Here is an 18,595-nt window from a genome sequence, read left to right on the forward strand (position 1 = left end):
AAAAAAAAAAAATTCTGTGTCTCCTGGATGCTATGAATTCTCTGTCTCCTGGATGCTACGAAGGTAGGTAGGACATGGTCTTTACTGGGTCCTGTCCAGCCCATGAAACCCAAAGACACAGCTGGGCATGGTAGCTTACGCCTGTAATCCCAGCACCTAAGGAGACTGAGGTGTGATGATGATGATCGCTTGAGCCCAGGAGTTTGACGCCAGCCAGGGCAGCATACGGAGACACCGTCTCTACCAAAAAAAAAAAAAAAAAAAAAAAAAAGTGGCCAGGCGCATACTGTAGTCCCAGCTACTTGGGACAATGCTGGAGCCTGGGTGAACAATGATGGCACCACTGCATGCCAGCCTGGGAGACGCAGCAAGGCCCTGTCTCAGAAAAGAAAAAAGAAATACAAAGGCACAATGTGGTAAGTACTTTCACAGAGGATGGATAAAGGGTCCTGGGATACACAGGAGGGAGAGACTCTCCCTCTCAAAGACAGAATCTAAAAAGGCTGCTTTCAGGGAAACGTGGCCTGAGAGGCCTTGTTGGACAAGTTCCCTTAACGTGCTAAGAAGCAAAGACCTGCTTCACAGGCCAAAAGAACATGCCTCACGCCTGTGTTCCTCAGCAGCCTGCCTGGGGTTTCCTGTGCCAGGCCTCTGCTGCCCCCTGGTGACTATGCTGTGCACACCACCGCCAGACGAGGGCGCCACCCACATGGCTGGCAGACACAGCTGACCCCATGGCCTGTTGGCCACCCATCGGCAGCCCGTTTCTCATTTCTCCCTGTGCTTTTCTTTTTCCCTTTTTCTTTGGAAACAGAGTCGCCCAAGCTGGAGTGCAGTGGCACGATCTCAGCTTACTGCAACCTCTGCCTCCCAGGCTCAAGTGACCCTCCCACCTCATACTCCAAAGTAGCTGGGACTTCAAGCACGCACCCTCATGCCCAGCTAATATTTTTGTATTTTTTCTAGAGATGGGGTTTTGCCATGTTGCCCAGACTGGTCTCAGACTCCTGGGCTCAAGCGCTCCGCCTGCCTTGGCCTCTTTAAATGCCGGGATGACGGGCATGAGCCACCATGCCCAGCCCTCCCTGTGCTTTCCCTCCCATACTCCACCCACACTCCAACCAGATCCACAAACAAGGCTGAGGGGCCCTCCACCTATTCAGAAAGGGCAGCCTTCTGCAAGGACAGGCCCATAAGCATGTGGCTCAGCAAGGAAGTGGCATCTTGCAGAGTGCACAGGTCAACACATGCATGTAAGGGGGGTAAGGCTACCAGGTTAGGTCTTTGTTCTGCACACGGGAGAGCCCTGTGTCCAAGCTTCCTGCCCTCAGTTCCCATATGCTTGTTCATGCCCGTCTGTGAGACCCCCATGACCCTACCCGCTCTTGCCCTGCCCACACCCTAGCTCTGGTGTCTCAACCTCCAGGACTAGGGGCACTCCCGTCCTTTCCCTTACAGACTCGCCTTACCTCCCTGAGACAGAGGAAGAAGTCAGTCCCATGGCTCACAAGGCAAGCCCTGAACCCAGGTATCACTCAGATGCCAAAAACTCCAGCCATCCCAGGAACTGGCACCGCCCCATGGTGGGCAGTGCTGTGCTCTCAGCTGGATGGAGCCCCTGTGGATGCAGCGTGGCAGGCAGCCTGGCTTTCCTGATGCCCCAGCACTTGCCACATGCCACCCATCCGGGCCCCCAGAGCTATACCTGCAGCAAGGCCAGGTCCGCATCCTGGGCTAACTGCTGCAGGTTCTTCACAGCAGATGTGGTCTTGATCACCCGCACTAGGGCAGGGGAACAGTCGACAGGAAGCTCACTCAGCAAGGACTTCTCGTCACTGAGCAGCAGCAGGGCATGGTATGGGCTGAAAAACAGTATCCTGTCATGGAACACACAAAGTGCAGGGTTCCCTGCACAGGTACGCACTTGAGACACAAACGTGCAGCTGGAGCCCCCCAGCCCTCCACTGCAGAGAGAAGAGCCAAGACAGTGATCAGACAGAAGGGCAGTGGTGTGTTCGAAGGCCTTCACAAAATCTGCCTAGGACTGGCCGGGCACAGTGGCTCATGTCTGTAATCCCAGCACTTGGGCAGGCCGAGGTATGTGGGTCACCTGAGGTCAGGATATCGAGACCACTCTGGCCAACATGGTTAAAAACTTCTCTACTAAAAATACAAAAATTATCCAGATGTGATTGCACCCACCTGGCATCCTAGCTACTTGGGAGGCTGAGGCAGGAGAATCCCTTGAGCCTGGGAGGTGGAGGCTGCAGTGAGGTGAGATTGCACCACTGCACTCCAGCCTGGGCAACAGAGCAAGACTCCATCTCAAAAAAAAAGAGAGAGGCCGAGGCGGATGGATCATGAGGTCAAGAGATCGAGACCATCCTGGTCAACACGGTGAAACCCCGTCTCTACTAAAAATACAAAAAATTAGCTGGGCATTGTGGTACGTGCCTGTAATCCCAGCTACTCAGGAGGCTGAGGCAGGAGAACTAACTGCCTGAACCCAGGAGGCGGAGGTTGCAGTGAGCCAAGACCGCGCCATTGCACTCCAGTCTGGGTAACAAGAGCAAAAACTCCGTCTCAAAAAAAAAAAAAAAAAAGAGAGAGAGAAAGAAAAAGAAAATCAAATTAAGAAAGTACACTTTGGGAGGCCGAGACGGGTGGACCACCTGAGGTCAGGAATTTAAAATCAGCCAGGCCAACACAGTGAAACCCCATCTGTACTAAAAATACAAAACAATTAGCCAGGCATGGCAGTGGGCACTGGCAATCCCAGCTACTTAGGAGGCTGAGGCAGGAGAATCACTTAAACCCAGGAGGCGGAGGTTGCACTGAACCGAGATCACACCACTGCACTCCAGACTGGGCGATAACAGCGAAACTCTGTTTCATAAAAAGAAGGTAACTGAGATTCCACAAGTGCTGACTGAAATGCAGAAGGCTGGGGCGGAGGCAACACCATCAAGATGAAGTCCCTCCAGCCATGCAGCCTCCCCCAGGACACTCAGCCCCACATCCAGGCTGCCCTGCCCAGGCCTGAGGTGGCGCCAGCAGGGCCCAGGAGAAACCTGGAATTGGTCATTTCTAGACACAAGTGGACACAAAACTATGTGTTTTGACTTCTATAAACAGCGAGCCCCACCCGCCAGCTTCCGCAGCAGGAAGAGGAAAGAGAATTTGGGGAACAAAGTAAATGGTAAAATCTCAGGCAGACGCTAACAGGAAGGGCCTTGACAGCCAGTGAGCACATGGAGCTAGGCACTCACCGGATGGCTTTCAGGCTCCGTTCGATGGCCTCTGGGGGGATCAGGCTGGAGGCCGCATAGTGGATCTTGTGGGGCAGGCAGAAGCTCACCTCCAGCCAGCTGTTGATGTGAAGCCGAACCACGCCCGACGTGCACAGGCTGCAGAGAGTGGGCGCTGTTACCATGGACACTGTCCACCGATTCACACACTTTCCAACCATGCACACAGATCAGAAAACATCCTGCGCTACAGTGCTGATTCCCCTGCTGCTTAGAGGAAACTGCAGGTGGAGACCTGGGCAAGAGAGCATCTCTTAAGATCTCATTATGTTTAAGAAAAGAAAATACGGCCAGGTGTGGTGGCTCATGCCTGCAATCGCAACACTTTGAGAGGCCAAAGTGGGAGGATCACTCGAGAGCCCAGGAGTTCAAGACCACCCTGGGCACAGTGAGACACACCCCTCACCTTCTTCTCTGAGAGAGAATCTTGCTCTGTCACCCAGGCTGGAGTGGAGTGCAGTGGCATGATCTTGGCTCATGGCAACCGCTGCTTCCTGGCTTCAAGCAATTCTCCTGCTCAGCCTCCCAAGTGGCTGGGATTATAGGTGCCTGCCACAGCACCAGCTAATTTTTGTATTTTTAGTAGAGACAGGATTTCACCATCTTAGTCAGGCTGGTCTCAAACTCCTGACCTCATGATCCACCTGCCTCAGCCTCCCAAAGTTCTGGGATTACAGGTGTGAGCCACTGTGCCCAGTAAGACCTACTCGAAAGGCCACTCTGGCCAACATGGTGAAATCCCGTCTCTACTAAAAATACAAAAATTAGCCAGGCACGGTGGTGTGTGCCTGTAGTCCCAGCTACTTGGGAGGCTGAGGCAGGAGAATCGTTTGAATCTGGGAGGCGGAGGTTGCAACATGAGCCAAGATCACACCACTGCATTCCAGCCTGGAGACAGAGTGAGACTCTGCCTTAAAAAAAAAAAAAGGATTGCTCATGCCCAGGAGTTTGAGGACGTCAAGAATGCAGTGAGCTATGACTGCACCACTGCACTTCAGCTAAGTGACAGAGCAAGACCCTGTCTCCAAAAACAAAACTAAATGAAAAAACAAGAAAAAGAGAAAGAAAGAAAAGAAAATGTGTTAAAAAAAAAAAAAAAAAAAAGAAAGAAAATGTGTTAGGAATACATGCAAAAAAAAAAAAAAAAATCAGCTGGGGCTGGGCGTTGTGGCTCACACCTGTCATCTCAGCACTCTGGGAGGCCAACGCAGGCAGACCATGAGGTCAGGAGTTCAAGACCAGCCTAACCAATATGGTGAAACCTGTCTCTACTAAATTAGCCGGGCGTAGTGGCGCATGCCTCTAATTTCAGCTACTCTGCTGAGGCAAGAGAATTGCTTTGAAGTCCGGCGGCAGAGGTTGCAGTGAGCTGAGATCATGCCATTGCATTCCAGTCTGGGAGACAGAGTGAGACTCCATCTCAAAAAAAAAAAAAAAAAAGGAGCCAGGCGCGGTGGCTCATACCTATAATCCTAGCACTTTGAGAGGCCAAGGCAGGTAGATCACCTGAGGTCAGGAGTTTGAGACTAGCCTGACCAACATGGTGAAACCCTGTCTCTATTAAAAATACAAAAACTAGCCGGGCGCAGTGGCAGGCATCTGTAATCCCAGATACTTGGGAGGCTGAGGCAGGAGAATGGCTTGAACCCAGGAGGTGGAGGTTGCAGTGAGCCGAGATCGCACCATTGCACTCCAGCCTGGACAAGAGCAGAAACTCCATCTCCCCCCAAAAAAAACTACATAAATAAAAGGCTGGGCACAGCGGCTCACACTTGGGAGGCCGAGGTGGGTGAATCACTTGAAGTCAGGAGTTCAACACTAGCCTGGCCAACATGGCAAAACCCCGTTTCTCCTAAAAATATAAAGTATGATTCACGCCTGTAATCCCAGCACTTTAGGAGGCCAAGGTGGGTGGATCACAAGGTCAAGAGATCGAGACCATCCTGACCAACATAGTGAAACCCTGTCTCTACTAAAAAATACAAAAATTAGCTGGGTGTGGTGGTACGCACTTATAGTCCCAGCTACTCGGGAGACTGAGGGGAAGACTCACTTCAACCGGGAGGCAGAGGTTGCAGTGAGCCAAAATTGTGCCACTGTATTCCAGCCTAGTGTCAGAGCGAGACCCTGTCTCAAAAAAAAGAAAAAAAAAAATTAGCCAGGCATGGTGGTGTGCATCTGTAATCCCAGCTACTCAGGAGGCTGAGGCACAAGAATCCCTTGAACCCAGCAGGTGGAGGTTGCAGTAAGCTGAGATCATGCTACCGTACTCCAGCCTGGGCAACAGGGCAAGACTCTGTCTCAAAAAAAAAAAAAAAGGAAAGAAAAAAAAAAAGAAACTTTTTCTGGCCAGCCCTGGAATCTAAAGGTCAAACAGACCTCTAGGGCTTGAGAAAAGCCCTAGGTCTGTCCTGCAGGCTCAGTGCAATAGAGACACTCTAACCCAGGCCCCTGCCCTTCCAGACCCCTGGCAGACATCCGACACCCAAAGTACATCCTCCCTGTGACGGGCCTGCCCTGCACACCTGATGAAGACTAGTCACAAGTGCACAGCCAGGCACTACAGTGCCTGTCTCAGAGGGAGAGGAGGACAGGGAAGGAGTGCCAAGTCCTCCCAGAGCATTCCAGTGGTGAGAAGCACACAGTGCCCACCTCCCTGCACTCTGCAGATGCCCACAGCACTCCAGTTGCAGTGTGTGTGGACAACAAGCGGTCACCACAAGCCAACTGTCCAAGCCAACCCCAACACTTCACTACCATGGAAAACCTTTCACTCCACATTATCTCAGTAATGGCAACTTAATTCTTTTGGGTCTCAAACCTTGCTCAGGCCAGATATAGCAACACCATCCCAGATTCCTTATTTCTTTCACATCCCGCTTCAAACCATCAGCAAATCCCATCTGCTTCACCTGCAGGGATGTCCAAAATCCAGGCCTTCTCAGCATCGCCAGGCCCGAGCCACCCAGGGCACTGACCCGTCTGCCCCCTCCCCATGTCCCACCTGGGCAGTCCCAGCCATGGCCCTGCAACACCCACGTTGCTCTGACCTCATTTCCTGTGCCCACTCAGGTCCAGATGTGCTCAGGACCCTGGCATTTGCCCTTGGCCATGAACTCACTGCAGACACCCCAAGGTTCCTTTATTCCATCAGTCTCCACTCAAATATCATATTCTCAGTGAAGCATCCGTGACCCCAGCCCCACTGGCACTCCAACTCCTTACCTGCTGCCTAATGCTGTCTCCCCAACCAGAACTCACTCTTGAGGAGGGAGGCTTGTGGGTTTCATTCTCTGCTCTCTACACGTTGTAAAATGTGTCAGGCACATGGGGCGGAGCTGCATTTCCTGAATGAAGCCAAGGGACACACTGCCCTCCCTGTGTGTACTATCTGTCCTAGGAAGCCCTGCCCCAAGAACAGGCTACACCGTGCAGATGCAGCCCCCATGTCATCCCCTGGGGGAACCACACAAAAAGAGGAAGGAGTTTTCAGCAGGAGCTTCTGAAACTCCCTGATGGACAAGCCAGCACCCCCACCCAGCTCCTCTGCTCACCACAAAGCCCCCTTGCTAAGAGCCAACTGCACTTATTCTGTGACACAGAGAAGACGCAACTGCTCAAGCAAAGCTGTCTGTGGCTGGTCTTCACTGCATCCCGAGGCGCCAGGCACCAGCGGCGGGATCTCCACCCACTCTGTTAAGGCCTGGCCACTTGAAGTGGCCAGCACCTTCCTTGTGTCCTGCACAGGGAATGCAGCCTGTAAAGCCTCATGATGACACCAGTTCTAAAATAGGAGCAAAACACACAAAGTTCTCCTCCAAACCGCCCATTTCTACAGCACCTCCCCCATCACATTTCCCCTGTTCACTGCCCCATCGCCCAGGAGAGCAGCCAAGTGGTGCTTTTCCCATCACCCCCTGACCCTATTCCGCTATTCTCAGCTCCCAGTTGGCAGGAGAGGCCAACACGCCCCCATCCGGCTGAGTCTAGGAGGCGTGGCCAGACTTCTGCCTGCCCCAGGCCAGAAGGTACAAAGGGCCCCTGACACATCTCTCAGAACACATCAATATGGGGTGCTGAGAGAATACCCTGACGACAGGCAGCCCCACGGCCCTAAGGTCCCACAGGAGGGCACCCCACTCAGCTTCCTCCAGGACTGAGTGCTGACCAAGTATGTCTCAGCGGACAGAGGTTCCCAGAAACTTGCCTCTTTGGTCAGGGTCTTTCCAGGGTGAAAAACTCATATCAAACCTGAGAACTGTCCCAGCCTCTAAGGAATTAAAGATCACATCCGGAGAGATTTGCCCAGGGTACCCAGGTTAGTTACTCAACTTGAGTGAGCAATAGTTAGGATCTTGGTATCTATATGCGACCGGGAAGAAAGGGCAGGCAAGAGGTGGCCCCATGCACTGTGCTGTCAGCATCTGGGTCAGAAAGGTAGGCCGCTGGAAATAAAAGCCCTTTTCTTTTTTCTGAGACAGGGTCTCACTGTTGCGCAGGCCGGAGTGCAGTGGCACCATCTAGGCTCACTGTAGCCTCAATCTCTCAGGCTCAAGAGAGCCTCCTGAGTAGCTGGGACTACAGATATGCACCACCACGCTCGGGTCATTTTTTTTTGGTAGAAATGGGGTCTCACTATACTGCCCAGGCTGGTCTCAAACTCCTGGGCTCAAGTGATCCTCCCACCTCGGCTTTTCAAAGTGTTGGGATTACAGGCGTGAGCCACCGCACCCATCCAAGGCCTTTCTGTTTCTGTGCTATTTAGGATGCGGCTCAAGTGGCTGTGGGGCATCACAGAATCAATACTGAGGCTCCTATCATTTCAAATGTAGCTGTCTTTGCTTCGCCTAGGAGCACAGTGAGGCCTTATGCTCGGTGACAACAACCACCTGACGTGCTGTGGCTCTCAGCGCCAGCTTTGGTACTTGGAGTGCAGCAGGGAGGAAAACAACTTGACTGCTCTGCACGTTGTGGGCTTCACTCAGCGGCATCAAGAAAGATACATAGGCCGGGCACAGTGGCTCACGGCTGTAATCCCAGCACTTTGGGAGGCCGAGGCGGGTGGATCACCAGGTCAAGAGATCAAGACCATCCTGGTCAACACGGTGAAACCCCGTCTCTACTAAAAATACAAAACATTAGCTGGGCATGGTGGCGTGTGCCTGTAATCCCAGCTACTCAGGAGGCTGAGGCAGGAGAATTGCCTGAACCTGGGAGGCGGAGGTTGCGGTGAGCCGAGATCGCGCCATTGCACTCCAGCCTGGGTAACAAGAGTGAAACTCCGTCTCAAAAAAAAAAAAAAAAGAAAAAAGAAAAATACATAATTGGCCAGACGTGGTGGCTCAAGCCTGTAATTCCAACACTCTGGGATCTAAGGCGGGCGGATCACTTGAGGTCAGGAGTTCGGGACCAGCCTGGCCAACATGGTAAAACCTCATCTCTACTAAAAATACAAAAATTTCCTGGACATCGTGGCACATGCCTATAATCCCAGGAACTTGGGAGGCTGAGTCAGGCGAGTCGCTTGAACCCGGAAGGCAGAGGTTGCAGTGATCCGAGATCATGTCATTGCACTCCAGCCTGAGTGATAAAGCAAGACCCTGTCTCAAAAAAAACTGAAATTAAAATTAAAAAAAAGAAAGGCACATAATTGTAAGCAAATTGTATGGAGCACTAGAAACTGGAGAGAGTTTTAGGAAAAGGAAGAGGGGCTTGGAACAAACCTCATGGAAAGCCAGGAATGTGCCAGCTATGGGTGTGAGAGAAATGAGAGCAGGAGGGAGAACACATTAAAATTCCTTTTTTTTTTTTTTTTTTTTAATTAGGGTGAGAGGGAAGGAATGGGGCGGGAGAAAAACACAGTGGTGGTAAATCACATCAAGGTTCTTAGTATCTTCCCTGCTTGGTCATATCTGCTGCCCTCACCATGTCTTCAGTCCTCAGAGCCGCAGTCATGCGGTCTGGCTTCTACACGGGCATGGGGCCCTCTCCTCTGACAGAGACGCGCTAGGTTGGTCCCTCTAATTTCCACGTGAACTCTGCTCCATTTTCCCAAGCATCTGCTCACCCACCTGCTGTTTTCTCCCTCACAGCACTGCACTGAGGCAGGTGCTTCTTTATGACCTAACCCAGCTCCCTGGAGCGGTGACAAGTGCTGCCACCAGGAGTGCCCCAAGGGCCATGGGCAGACCTGGGCAAATTCGCTGAACACGTCAGAGGGATGGGCTGCACTGAAAATGTGCCAGCCCGACCTCTAGCCTATAAATCCCCCGTAGACAAGAGGGTAAGCCAGGAGCTGCACTGAGGTCTGTTAAGAGGAGGGAAGAGAAAGTTTGTCCCTGATTTTAAGCCTGCAACTTTAAGAGCCCTTAGCAAAACTAGGGATTGGGCCCTGAAAGGTTTCCTGCTGAGCTTGAACTTCTATTTGCAAGGTGTTCAATGGTTTGGTCTGAAAACACTATAGAGGAAAACACTCAAGGCTTATCCAGCCCCCCCACAATTCTGGGCCAGCCAAGAGGGCCCAGCCCAGTCTGTGAGAGGAGATAGGTGCCCCTGCCCAAGCCCTGCATCCTGACGATGACTGTGCACAGGGGAACGGCAGGCCTTCAAACATGCTCTCGCTGTTCAGCTCCAAGACGGAAATGTGCGCAAGCTTATCCTAGTCCCCTCAGATTTTAGCATCTGAGAAAGCATCCATTCCTAACCTTAGAACTGGACAGGATCTGTGAAGCTATCCCACACACCTCTGCATCCCCTTGTCCCACAGATAGGCCCGGCTTCCTACTGTAAGTAGTGGGATGCTGCATAACCCAAAAGATCCATGTGGGTTCTAAAAGGCCTACCTTGAAATTTCAAACAAGTTTATATACAGGTGTGTTTCTATGGAAACAGGGACTACAACTCTCAGGACAGTAACAGAGGGTCCATGGGCCCAGCCCTGCTCTCAGCGGTGTGCAGTGCAAGGCTCCACACCAAGTACCACCTACCCGGCCAGGCCCCACACAGCACTCCCCACCACAGGTCCTATTAACTCAGAGAACCATTCAACAAATCACTTCTTCACACTCCATGAATCTACACTGCTGTTACTCCCACCCACACATCCCAGCAACCCCTGGCGGATGGGCTGTGCTCCTCCACAGGCTGAGTGTAGGGGCTGTGTTGCAGAAAGTTAAGAGACATCCCTGCCCTCCTGGGGGGGGACATAACCCCCTGGTCATATGAATGAGTGACATTCTGTCACTGAGGCCAGTGGGCTCCACAGGGAGACACAAGTGCTAGGGGTGGCACAAGTGTTGGGGTGGCCTCCTGAGGGATTCACATTTCCAGCCTATGCTCATAGCCCTTAGATCCTGGAGGACAGGATGACCAGGCTATTCAGCCACACCATAACCCCGGCATTAATTAAAACAGCAATTGGGGCCCGGGCACGGTGGTTCACGCCTATAACCCCAGCACTTGGGGAGTCTAAGGCAGGTAGGTTGCTTGACTCCAGGAGTTCAAGATGAGCCAGGGCGACATGGCGAAACTCCATTTCTAAAAAAAAAATACAAAAATCAATCAGGTGTGGTGGTACACACCCATAAGTCCTAGTTACTCGGAAGGCCGAGATAAGAGGATCACCAGAGCCTGGGAGGCAGATGTTTCAGTGAGCCAAGATTGCAACACTGCAGCCTGGCAACAGTGAGACTCTGCCTCAAATTAAAAAAAAAAAAAAAAAAAAAAAAAAGTAGCAACCAGGAACAATTCCCTTGAAAAATCCCACCCCAATCTCCAACCTCATTAAGTCTCACAGCTTCTGATCTTTCAGTTCTGTTCTGAGATTTTCCCAGATGTGACAAGAAGTCACCATCAGGAGAAAGGGGGCTCTGTGTCCTATGTCACCTGATCAGTAATGGAAACTCAGTCTCCTCTTCTTAGTGCAGAAGAGTAAGCAGCAGCAGACCAGGCCCTCAACGCCAACCACAGACCTGGTGGGATCAGGTGGGAAGGGGACAGAGGAGGGGCCACAGGCCAGAGGGGCTCCTGGGTGGCTGCAGAGCCATGCCAGTGCCACACAGGATGGAGTACAGAGAGGATACTAACGCCTGGACTCCTGTCAGAGAAACAGAGTTCCCAGCATCGCTGGGGCAAGCTCCAGGACCCAAGACTGTTAGGAAATGTGATCCTGGGCACTAACAAACAGAACGTGTAGGTCAGGCGAAGAATGCTAAGTGCTGAACCATAGCTTAGGAGCCTTTTTCACCAAAACTCAAATTCCTGTCCTCCTCTAATATCCACTAGGTGGCGCTGGGTTGCCTCAAGTTCTGAGACACTCTTGAGGCCCGAAGATCATACAACAGGCAGTCCAAGGTCTTGTCTCCTTTCAACTTCCCAGCACAATTCAAACCTAAGAAATCATAGTCCATTCTTCCTTTAGAAATATAGAGTTGGCCAGGGGCAGTGGCTCACGCCTGTAATCCTAGCACTTTGGGAGGCCAAGGTGGGTGGATTTCCTGAGCTCAGGAGTTCAAGACCAGCCTTGGCAACAGGGCAAAACCCCATCTTTTTATTAAAAAAAAAAAAAAAAAACAGAAAGGAAAAGAAATATAAAGTCAATGCCTTGTTTTTTATTTTAAAAAATTCCTAAGAGACAGGGTCTCACTATGTTGCTGGCACCGACACAGAGCATACTAGAAGCTCAAACTCCTGGGCTCAAGTGATCCCCCAACCTTGGCCTCTCCTGTTAGCTGGGATTACAGGCACATACCATCAGACCAGTTTGGTTTTTAATTCCAAATTGGCCTGATTTTTGCTTGTAATCTAATCCTAGTTGAGGCACACACTCAGAGTAAAAGAACAATTTCCAAGGAAGAGACTGGATACCAGGCAATTCAAGACCAAGCGGTAGTAATTCTCTCAACACAGAGAAAACATTAGCATGATAACAAAGATTAAAAGACAAGGTCAGACTACATGACCACAAAGGTCCCATTCTCCAACACAGAAGGGGTCAGAAAACAAAGCAATCACCTGGCAAGGGCTGAAGTTCTCTCACACCTGGGAGGCTCAGACCCCAGGGTCACCAAGAAAAAAACAAATACTAGTTGCAACTTATGTCACAAAAGACAAATCACTCTCCTGTCTTTAAGAACTTAGATTTCCCAGAAGAAGAATGAACAAGGGACCTGAGCAGAGAGCTCACAGAAAAGACAGGCGGTCCAAACATGAAGAGATGCATCAATGCATTACAGTAAAGCTACAAAAAGACACCATTCCCCACATATTATTCTGGCTAAAATCCAAAATTTCATGAGACTCAATGTTGAGAAAGCTGGGGGTAAGAGGCATCTTGTGTGCTGCCAGTGGGAGTACAGACAGAGATACAAACCCCTGAGAAGGAACACAACATTACAAATGCCATTTTCCCCATTCATAATGCTTTCAGCAATTTATCTGACAGATACAGAGGTGCACGTACAAAATAACACAGGTAAATGGTTAACACTGGAAGGCTGGAACCAATTCAATGATGGGGGCAGTTGAGGCTAACTGGGCAGCCAAAGAAATAATTTAAAAGTCTTTTTTTTTTTTTTTTGCTTTTTTTTTTTGATATGGGCTCTTGCCATGTTGCCCAGGCCAGAGTACAGTGTACAGCCAGGGCTCACGGTAATCTTGATTTCCAAGGCTCAAGTGACTCTCCCACCTCAGCCTCCTGAGTAGGTAGGACTGCAAGCTTGTGCCACCGCACTCAGATATTTTAAAAATTTTTTTGTAGAAATGGGGGTCTAACATTGTTACCCAGGCTGATCTTGAACTTCTGACCTTAAGCAATCCGCCCACCTTGGCCTCCCAAAGTGCTGTGATTACAGACTTGAGCTAACACGCCCAGCCTGCTTGTCCACATTTAATAGAGGTGATGCTCACCCAATATAATCAGAACAGTGAGGTATCCTAAAGGCTTACTGCCCTCAAACATTCAGTGTCACAACCCCAACTCCTTCAGAGCAAGGAGGAGAAAACTGGCCCCAGCTCCACCCACTGAGCCTCAATTTCCTTATGAGTGAAGTGGGGTCAGTGACATCCATTCGGTGGCTCACGCCTGTAATCCTAACACTTTGGGAGGCCGAGGCAGGCAGATCATGAGGTCAGGAGTTCGAGACCAGCCTGACCAACATGGATAAACCCCGTCTCTACAAAAATTAGCTCGGTGTGGTGGTGTGCACCTATAATCCCAACTACTCAGGAGGGTGAGGCAGGAGAATGGCTTGAACCCAGGAGGCAGAGGTTGCACTGAGCCAAGATTGCGCCACTGCACTCCAGCCTGGGTGACAGAGCAAGACTCCATCTCACACTTGATCTTAGCCAAAAGGCCGAGAAGCGATAAGACTCCATCTCAAAAAATAAAAATAAAAATAACCACTTTCAGACTCTCATATATAATTTCAGGCTCATTTTCTGTTTGTTTTTTTTTTTTTTTTTGAGACGGAGTTTCGCTCTTGTTACCCAGGCTGGAGTGCAATGGCACGATCTCGGCTCACCACAACCTCCGCCTCCTGGGTTCAGGCAATTCTCTTGTCTCAGCCTCCTGAGTAGCTGGGATTACAGGCACGCGCCACCATGCCCAGCTAATTTTTTGTATTTTTAGTAGAGACGGGGTTTCACCATGTTGACCAGGATGGTCTCGATCTCTTGATCTCGTGATCCACCCGCCTCGGCCTCCCAAAGTGCTGGGATTACAGGCTTGAGCCACCGCGCCCGGCCTTCATTTTCTGTTTTAAGAGGAGCCTGGAGATGGTAGTTCTAGCACAGTGCATGCTATTCAGCGAAGGGGCTGGCATTTTAAAAGTGGCCACCAGCTGGGTACGGTGGCTCATGCCCATAATCCTAGCACTCTGGGAGGCCGAGGCGGGCAGATCACCTGAGGTTGGGAGTTTGAGACCGGCCTGACCATCATGGAAGAAACCCCATCTCTATAAAAAATACAAAATTAGCCGGGCATGGTGGTACACGCCTGTAATCCCAGCTACACAGGAGACTGAGACAGGAAAATAGCTTTAACCTGGGAGGCGGAGGTTGCAGTGAACCGAGATTGTGCCATTGCACTCCAGCCAAGGTAGCAAAAGTGAAACTCCATCTCAAAAAAAAAATAAAAATAAAAAATAGGCCGGGCGCGGTGGCTCAAGCCTGTAATCCCAGCACTTTGGGAGGTCGGAGGCGGGTGGATCACGAGGTCAAGAGATCGAGACCATCCTGGTCAACACGGTGAAACCCCGTCTCTACTAAAAATACAAAAAATTAGCTGGGCATGGTGGCACGTGCCTGTAATCCCAGCTACTCAGGAGGCTGAGGCAGGAGAATTGCCTGAACCCAGGAGGCGGAGGTTGCGGTGAGCCGAGATCGCGCCATTGCACTCCAGCCTGGGTAACATGAGTGAAACTCCGTCTCAAAAAAAATAAATAAATAAATAAATAAATAATAAATTAAAAACAGCCACCAAGGTCACTGCTTTCAAGAGCAGCCACATGACCATCCCTTCCCAGTCCTCTTCTGCCCCAACCTCAGGAAACCCTGATGCTTACACCCCAGGAGAACAGTGGTCAGTTCCAGGGAGCCCTACCTGCTGACGCTGCTCCTCAGGCCCAGGCAGGCTGGCCCATGAGAAGGTTAATAAGCACGCTTGTGGGAAGAAAGCTGCCCAGCTGCCAAGGCAAGAGATTGAAGGCACAAGCTGTCCCGGTATAATAAATAACTGATTACTTAGTTTTAGTAATGATACAAATATATTAGGAATAATCACATCATCAATTATATAATCAATCTTATTAAATCATGATTCTTTATTAATCTTTGCTTTAGTATTATAGCGTAGAATCATTTTAGTCTTATAGTATAAACAATCGGGTGAAACATAATTAGGAACTGAAGGGACATTGTGAGAAGTGATCAGGAGGTGAGTGTGAGAGCCTTGTGGTCATGCCAGTGCCTGGAAGGGTGCCCGTTACTTAGCAGGCAGGCCTTGTGGTAACGCCAGTGCCTGGGAAGGCGCCCGATACTTGGCAGGCCGTGGAGTTTCCCTTTCACTGGGGGAGTTCAGAGAACACTCTGCTCTGCCTGACTCTTGAGGAAAGCCTGACATTAGCCAGGTCTGCCTGCAGACATCCAGGGGCTTAAATGCATCTCTGTGGACTGTGCTCTAATGGTCACCATCCTTGTCCACTTTCGTGTTCCGCTTTCTCACCCGGTGCTCTTTTTAAGTTCTTAGAAGTTGTGAGAAGTAAGAATAGAGGAACCCTAAAAGCCTTTGATCTTTCTGGTAAGTGCATGGAAACACGCTGGCGCCTGTGCCTCCCCTCCTTGCAGCAGCTACCTGAAAGGGAGGGGCCCCTGTACTGTAAGCATGTGATTTGCTTGACCCTATCAATCACATCAGATAATTCACTCTCCTTACCCTGCCCTCTGCCTTGTATACAATAAATAGCACGTCCAGGCATTCAGGGCCAATACTGCACTCCACGCCTTGGTAGTAGTGGTCCCCCAGGCCCAGGTGAATTCTTCTCTCTGTGTCTTGTGTCTTTCTTTCCTGTGATCTATCATCTCCACACAAAAAAGAAAACCCACCAGACCCTGCACACGCCCACCTGTCTTACCTGTCGTAAGCTTCCTTAAGGTCCCTGGCCAGCTTGCACTTGGGCAGGATGTGATGGAATGGGGACTGAGGACCTTCATTTCCTACAAGAATCATAACATAAGATTTGCAGCTCTCAAAGTAAGGAAACTTTTCTTGTTGAGACGGAGTTTCGCTCCTTTCTGCCCAGGCTGGAGTGCAATGGCGTGATCTCAGGTCACTGAAACCTTCGCCTCCCAGGTTCAAGCCAATTCTCCTGCCCCAGCCTCCCAAGTAGCTGGGATTATAGGAGCGGGCCACTACACCTGGCTAATTTTGTATTTTTAGTAGAGATGGGGTTTCACCATGTTGTCCAGGCTGTTCTTGAACTCCTGACCTCAGGTGATTCACCCACCTCAGCCTCCCAAAGTGCTGGGATTACAGGTGTGAGCCACCGCACCCGGCCAGAAACTTTTATAAGGTAGAATAGGGAAAACCTTTAAAAACAAGTTTGGCCGGGCACGGTGGCTCACACCTGTAATCCCAGCACTTTGGGAGGCTGAGGCGGGTGGATCACGAGGTCAAGAGATCGAGACCATCCTGGTCAACATAGTGAAACCCCGTCTCTACTAAAAATACAAAAAATTAGCTGGGCATGGTGGCACATGCCTGTAATCCCAGCTACTCAGGAGGCTGAGGCAGGAGAATTGCCTGAACCCAGGAGGCGGAGGTTGCAGTGAACCGAGATCGCGCCATTGCACTCCAGCCTGGGCAACAAGAGCGAAACTCCGTCTCAAAAAAAATAAATAAATAAATAAAAATAAAAACAAGTTTACCTCAAAGGTAATTTTAGGTAACTTTAAACCAAACCTCTGGAAACTCCCCACTTCTTTTTTTTAATAAAATCTGTGCATCATGTAAACTAAAATTAGACTTAGGCTGATTTGTTCAACCATGATTGCATGGATTACTTGTATTTAAACTTCACCACTGCCCCTTCCAACCTTGTAGTCACAGGCATTGCAGGGGAAGCCATTTCACTGCTCCCTTGCAGGCTTCTCTCTGACCAGCAGGCCCCACCCTCTCTCTCTGTTATCAGGTATTTGCATGCCATGTCCTACTCCTCTCCCTCAAGTGCTAATGCAATTTACTTTTATGGCTGAAAAGCTTTTTTTTAAGACAAGGTCTTGCTCTGGCACCTGAGCTGGTATGCAGTGGAGCAATCATAGCTCACTTCAGTCTTAATTTCCCAGGCTCATGCGACACTCTCACCTAGCTGGGACCACATATGTGTACCACTAGACCTGCTAATTTTTTAGTTTCTTATAGAGATGGGGTACTCGCTATGTGGCCCAGGCTGGTATCAAACTCCTAGGCTCAAGTGATCCCCCGCCTTAGGCTCCCCAAGTGCTAGGATTACAGGTGTCAGCTACCACATCCAGCCAAAAAGTCTTTTATTCATCCTTTTTCATAAATTTCTAACAAAATACAGACTTAAATTAAAATAATTTTTACTTCCTGTGATAAAGTCACAGACTCTAAAAAGATAATGCTCAAAAAAACAAAATGTTTAGATTATTATCACAATTATAATTAATACATAATTGGCCAAAACAGAAATATATTATAAATTTTGACAAATAAATGTCAAACATAAGTTTTTTGTTTGGTTTTGTTTTCTGAGACAGGGTCTCGCTCTGTCCCTCATGCTGGAGTGCAGTGGTACAATCTTGGCTCACTGCAACCTCTGCATCCCCCGCATCCCAGGGCTCAGGTGATTCTCCCACCTCAACATCCCGAGTATCTGGACAGGCACACATGACCACACCTGGCTAATTTTTGTGGCTTTTTTTGTAGAGACAGGATTTCACCATGTTGCCCACACTGGTCTCGAACTCCTGAGCTGAAGCAATCCACCTGCCTCCACCTCCCTAAATGCTGGGCATACAGGCATGAGCCACCGTGCCCAGCCACAAGTGAATTTTTACTGAAAATGCAGCCAGGCTCGGTGGCTCACGCCTATAATCCCAGCACTTTGGGAGGCCAAGGCAGGTGGATCACCTGAAGTCAGGAGTTCAAGACCAACCTGGCCAAGATGGTGAAACCCAGTCTCTACTAGAAATGTAAAAATTAGCTGGGCATGGTGGTAGGCGCCTATAATCCCAGCTACTCGGGAGGCTGACGCGGGCGAATTGCTTGAACTCAGGAGGCAGAGGTTGCAGTGAGCCGAGATCACACCATGCACTCCAGACTAGGTGACAAAGCGAGACTGCAACTCAAAAAAAAAAAATTTTTTTTTTACTGCACTTGAGTCAGAGAGGCTGTTCTTTTTTTATTGTTCGTTTACGTATGGCAATTGCTACTTTTACTTATTGCTAGAACTACTAGGTCTGATTTCAGTTTTGTTCTTAATTCTCTTTTGTTATGGACATGCTTGCCAAAGAAAATGGAGACAGGAAGAGTCTATTACAGGTTTCCCTCCATGTTTCAAAATCTTTACAGTAGGCCAAAAATCATGCAATGTTCTATGTGCAAAAATTATTTTTTTAAATTGGTTAGCTGATAACCCAATTAGGTCCTCCTTCAATGTGGCCAAAAGCAAAGAACTGGAAACTGCCCACCTCCACTCAGCGGGATATTTCTAACACCCTTTCCTGCCCCAAGGAATAAATACTTCCTTCAACATGTCCCACAGGACCAG

At 49.8% G+C, this 18,595-nt stretch overlaps 1 protein-coding gene across 1 annotated transcript in view; it reads right to left on the reverse strand.

Annotated features, from left to right (window-relative positions):
- Positions 1-18,595, reverse strand: part of NPRL3 (NPR3 like, GATOR1 complex subunit) — a 60,791-nt gene that overhangs the window by 16,197 nt on the left and 25,999 nt on the right. Inside the window, exons 7-9 of the mRNA XM_032269447.1 lie at positions 15,938-16,019; positions 3,270-3,407; positions 1,706-1,862 (exon numbers count right to left, since the gene is read on the reverse strand). Of these exons, the coding sequence (XP_032125338.1) occupies positions 1,706-1,862; positions 3,270-3,407; positions 15,938-16,019 (377 nt within the window). The remainder of the gene's footprint in view (positions 1-1,705; positions 1,863-3,269; positions 3,408-15,937; positions 16,020-18,595) is intronic.

Source organism: Sapajus apella, unplaced genomic scaffold, assembly GCF_009761245.1.
Source record: "Sapajus apella isolate SASKATOON/1434 unplaced genomic scaffold, GSC_monkey_1.0 scaffold192, whole genome shotgun sequence".
Classification (NCBI taxonomy): domain Eukaryota; kingdom Metazoa; phylum Chordata; class Mammalia; order Primates; family Cebidae; genus Sapajus; species Sapajus apella.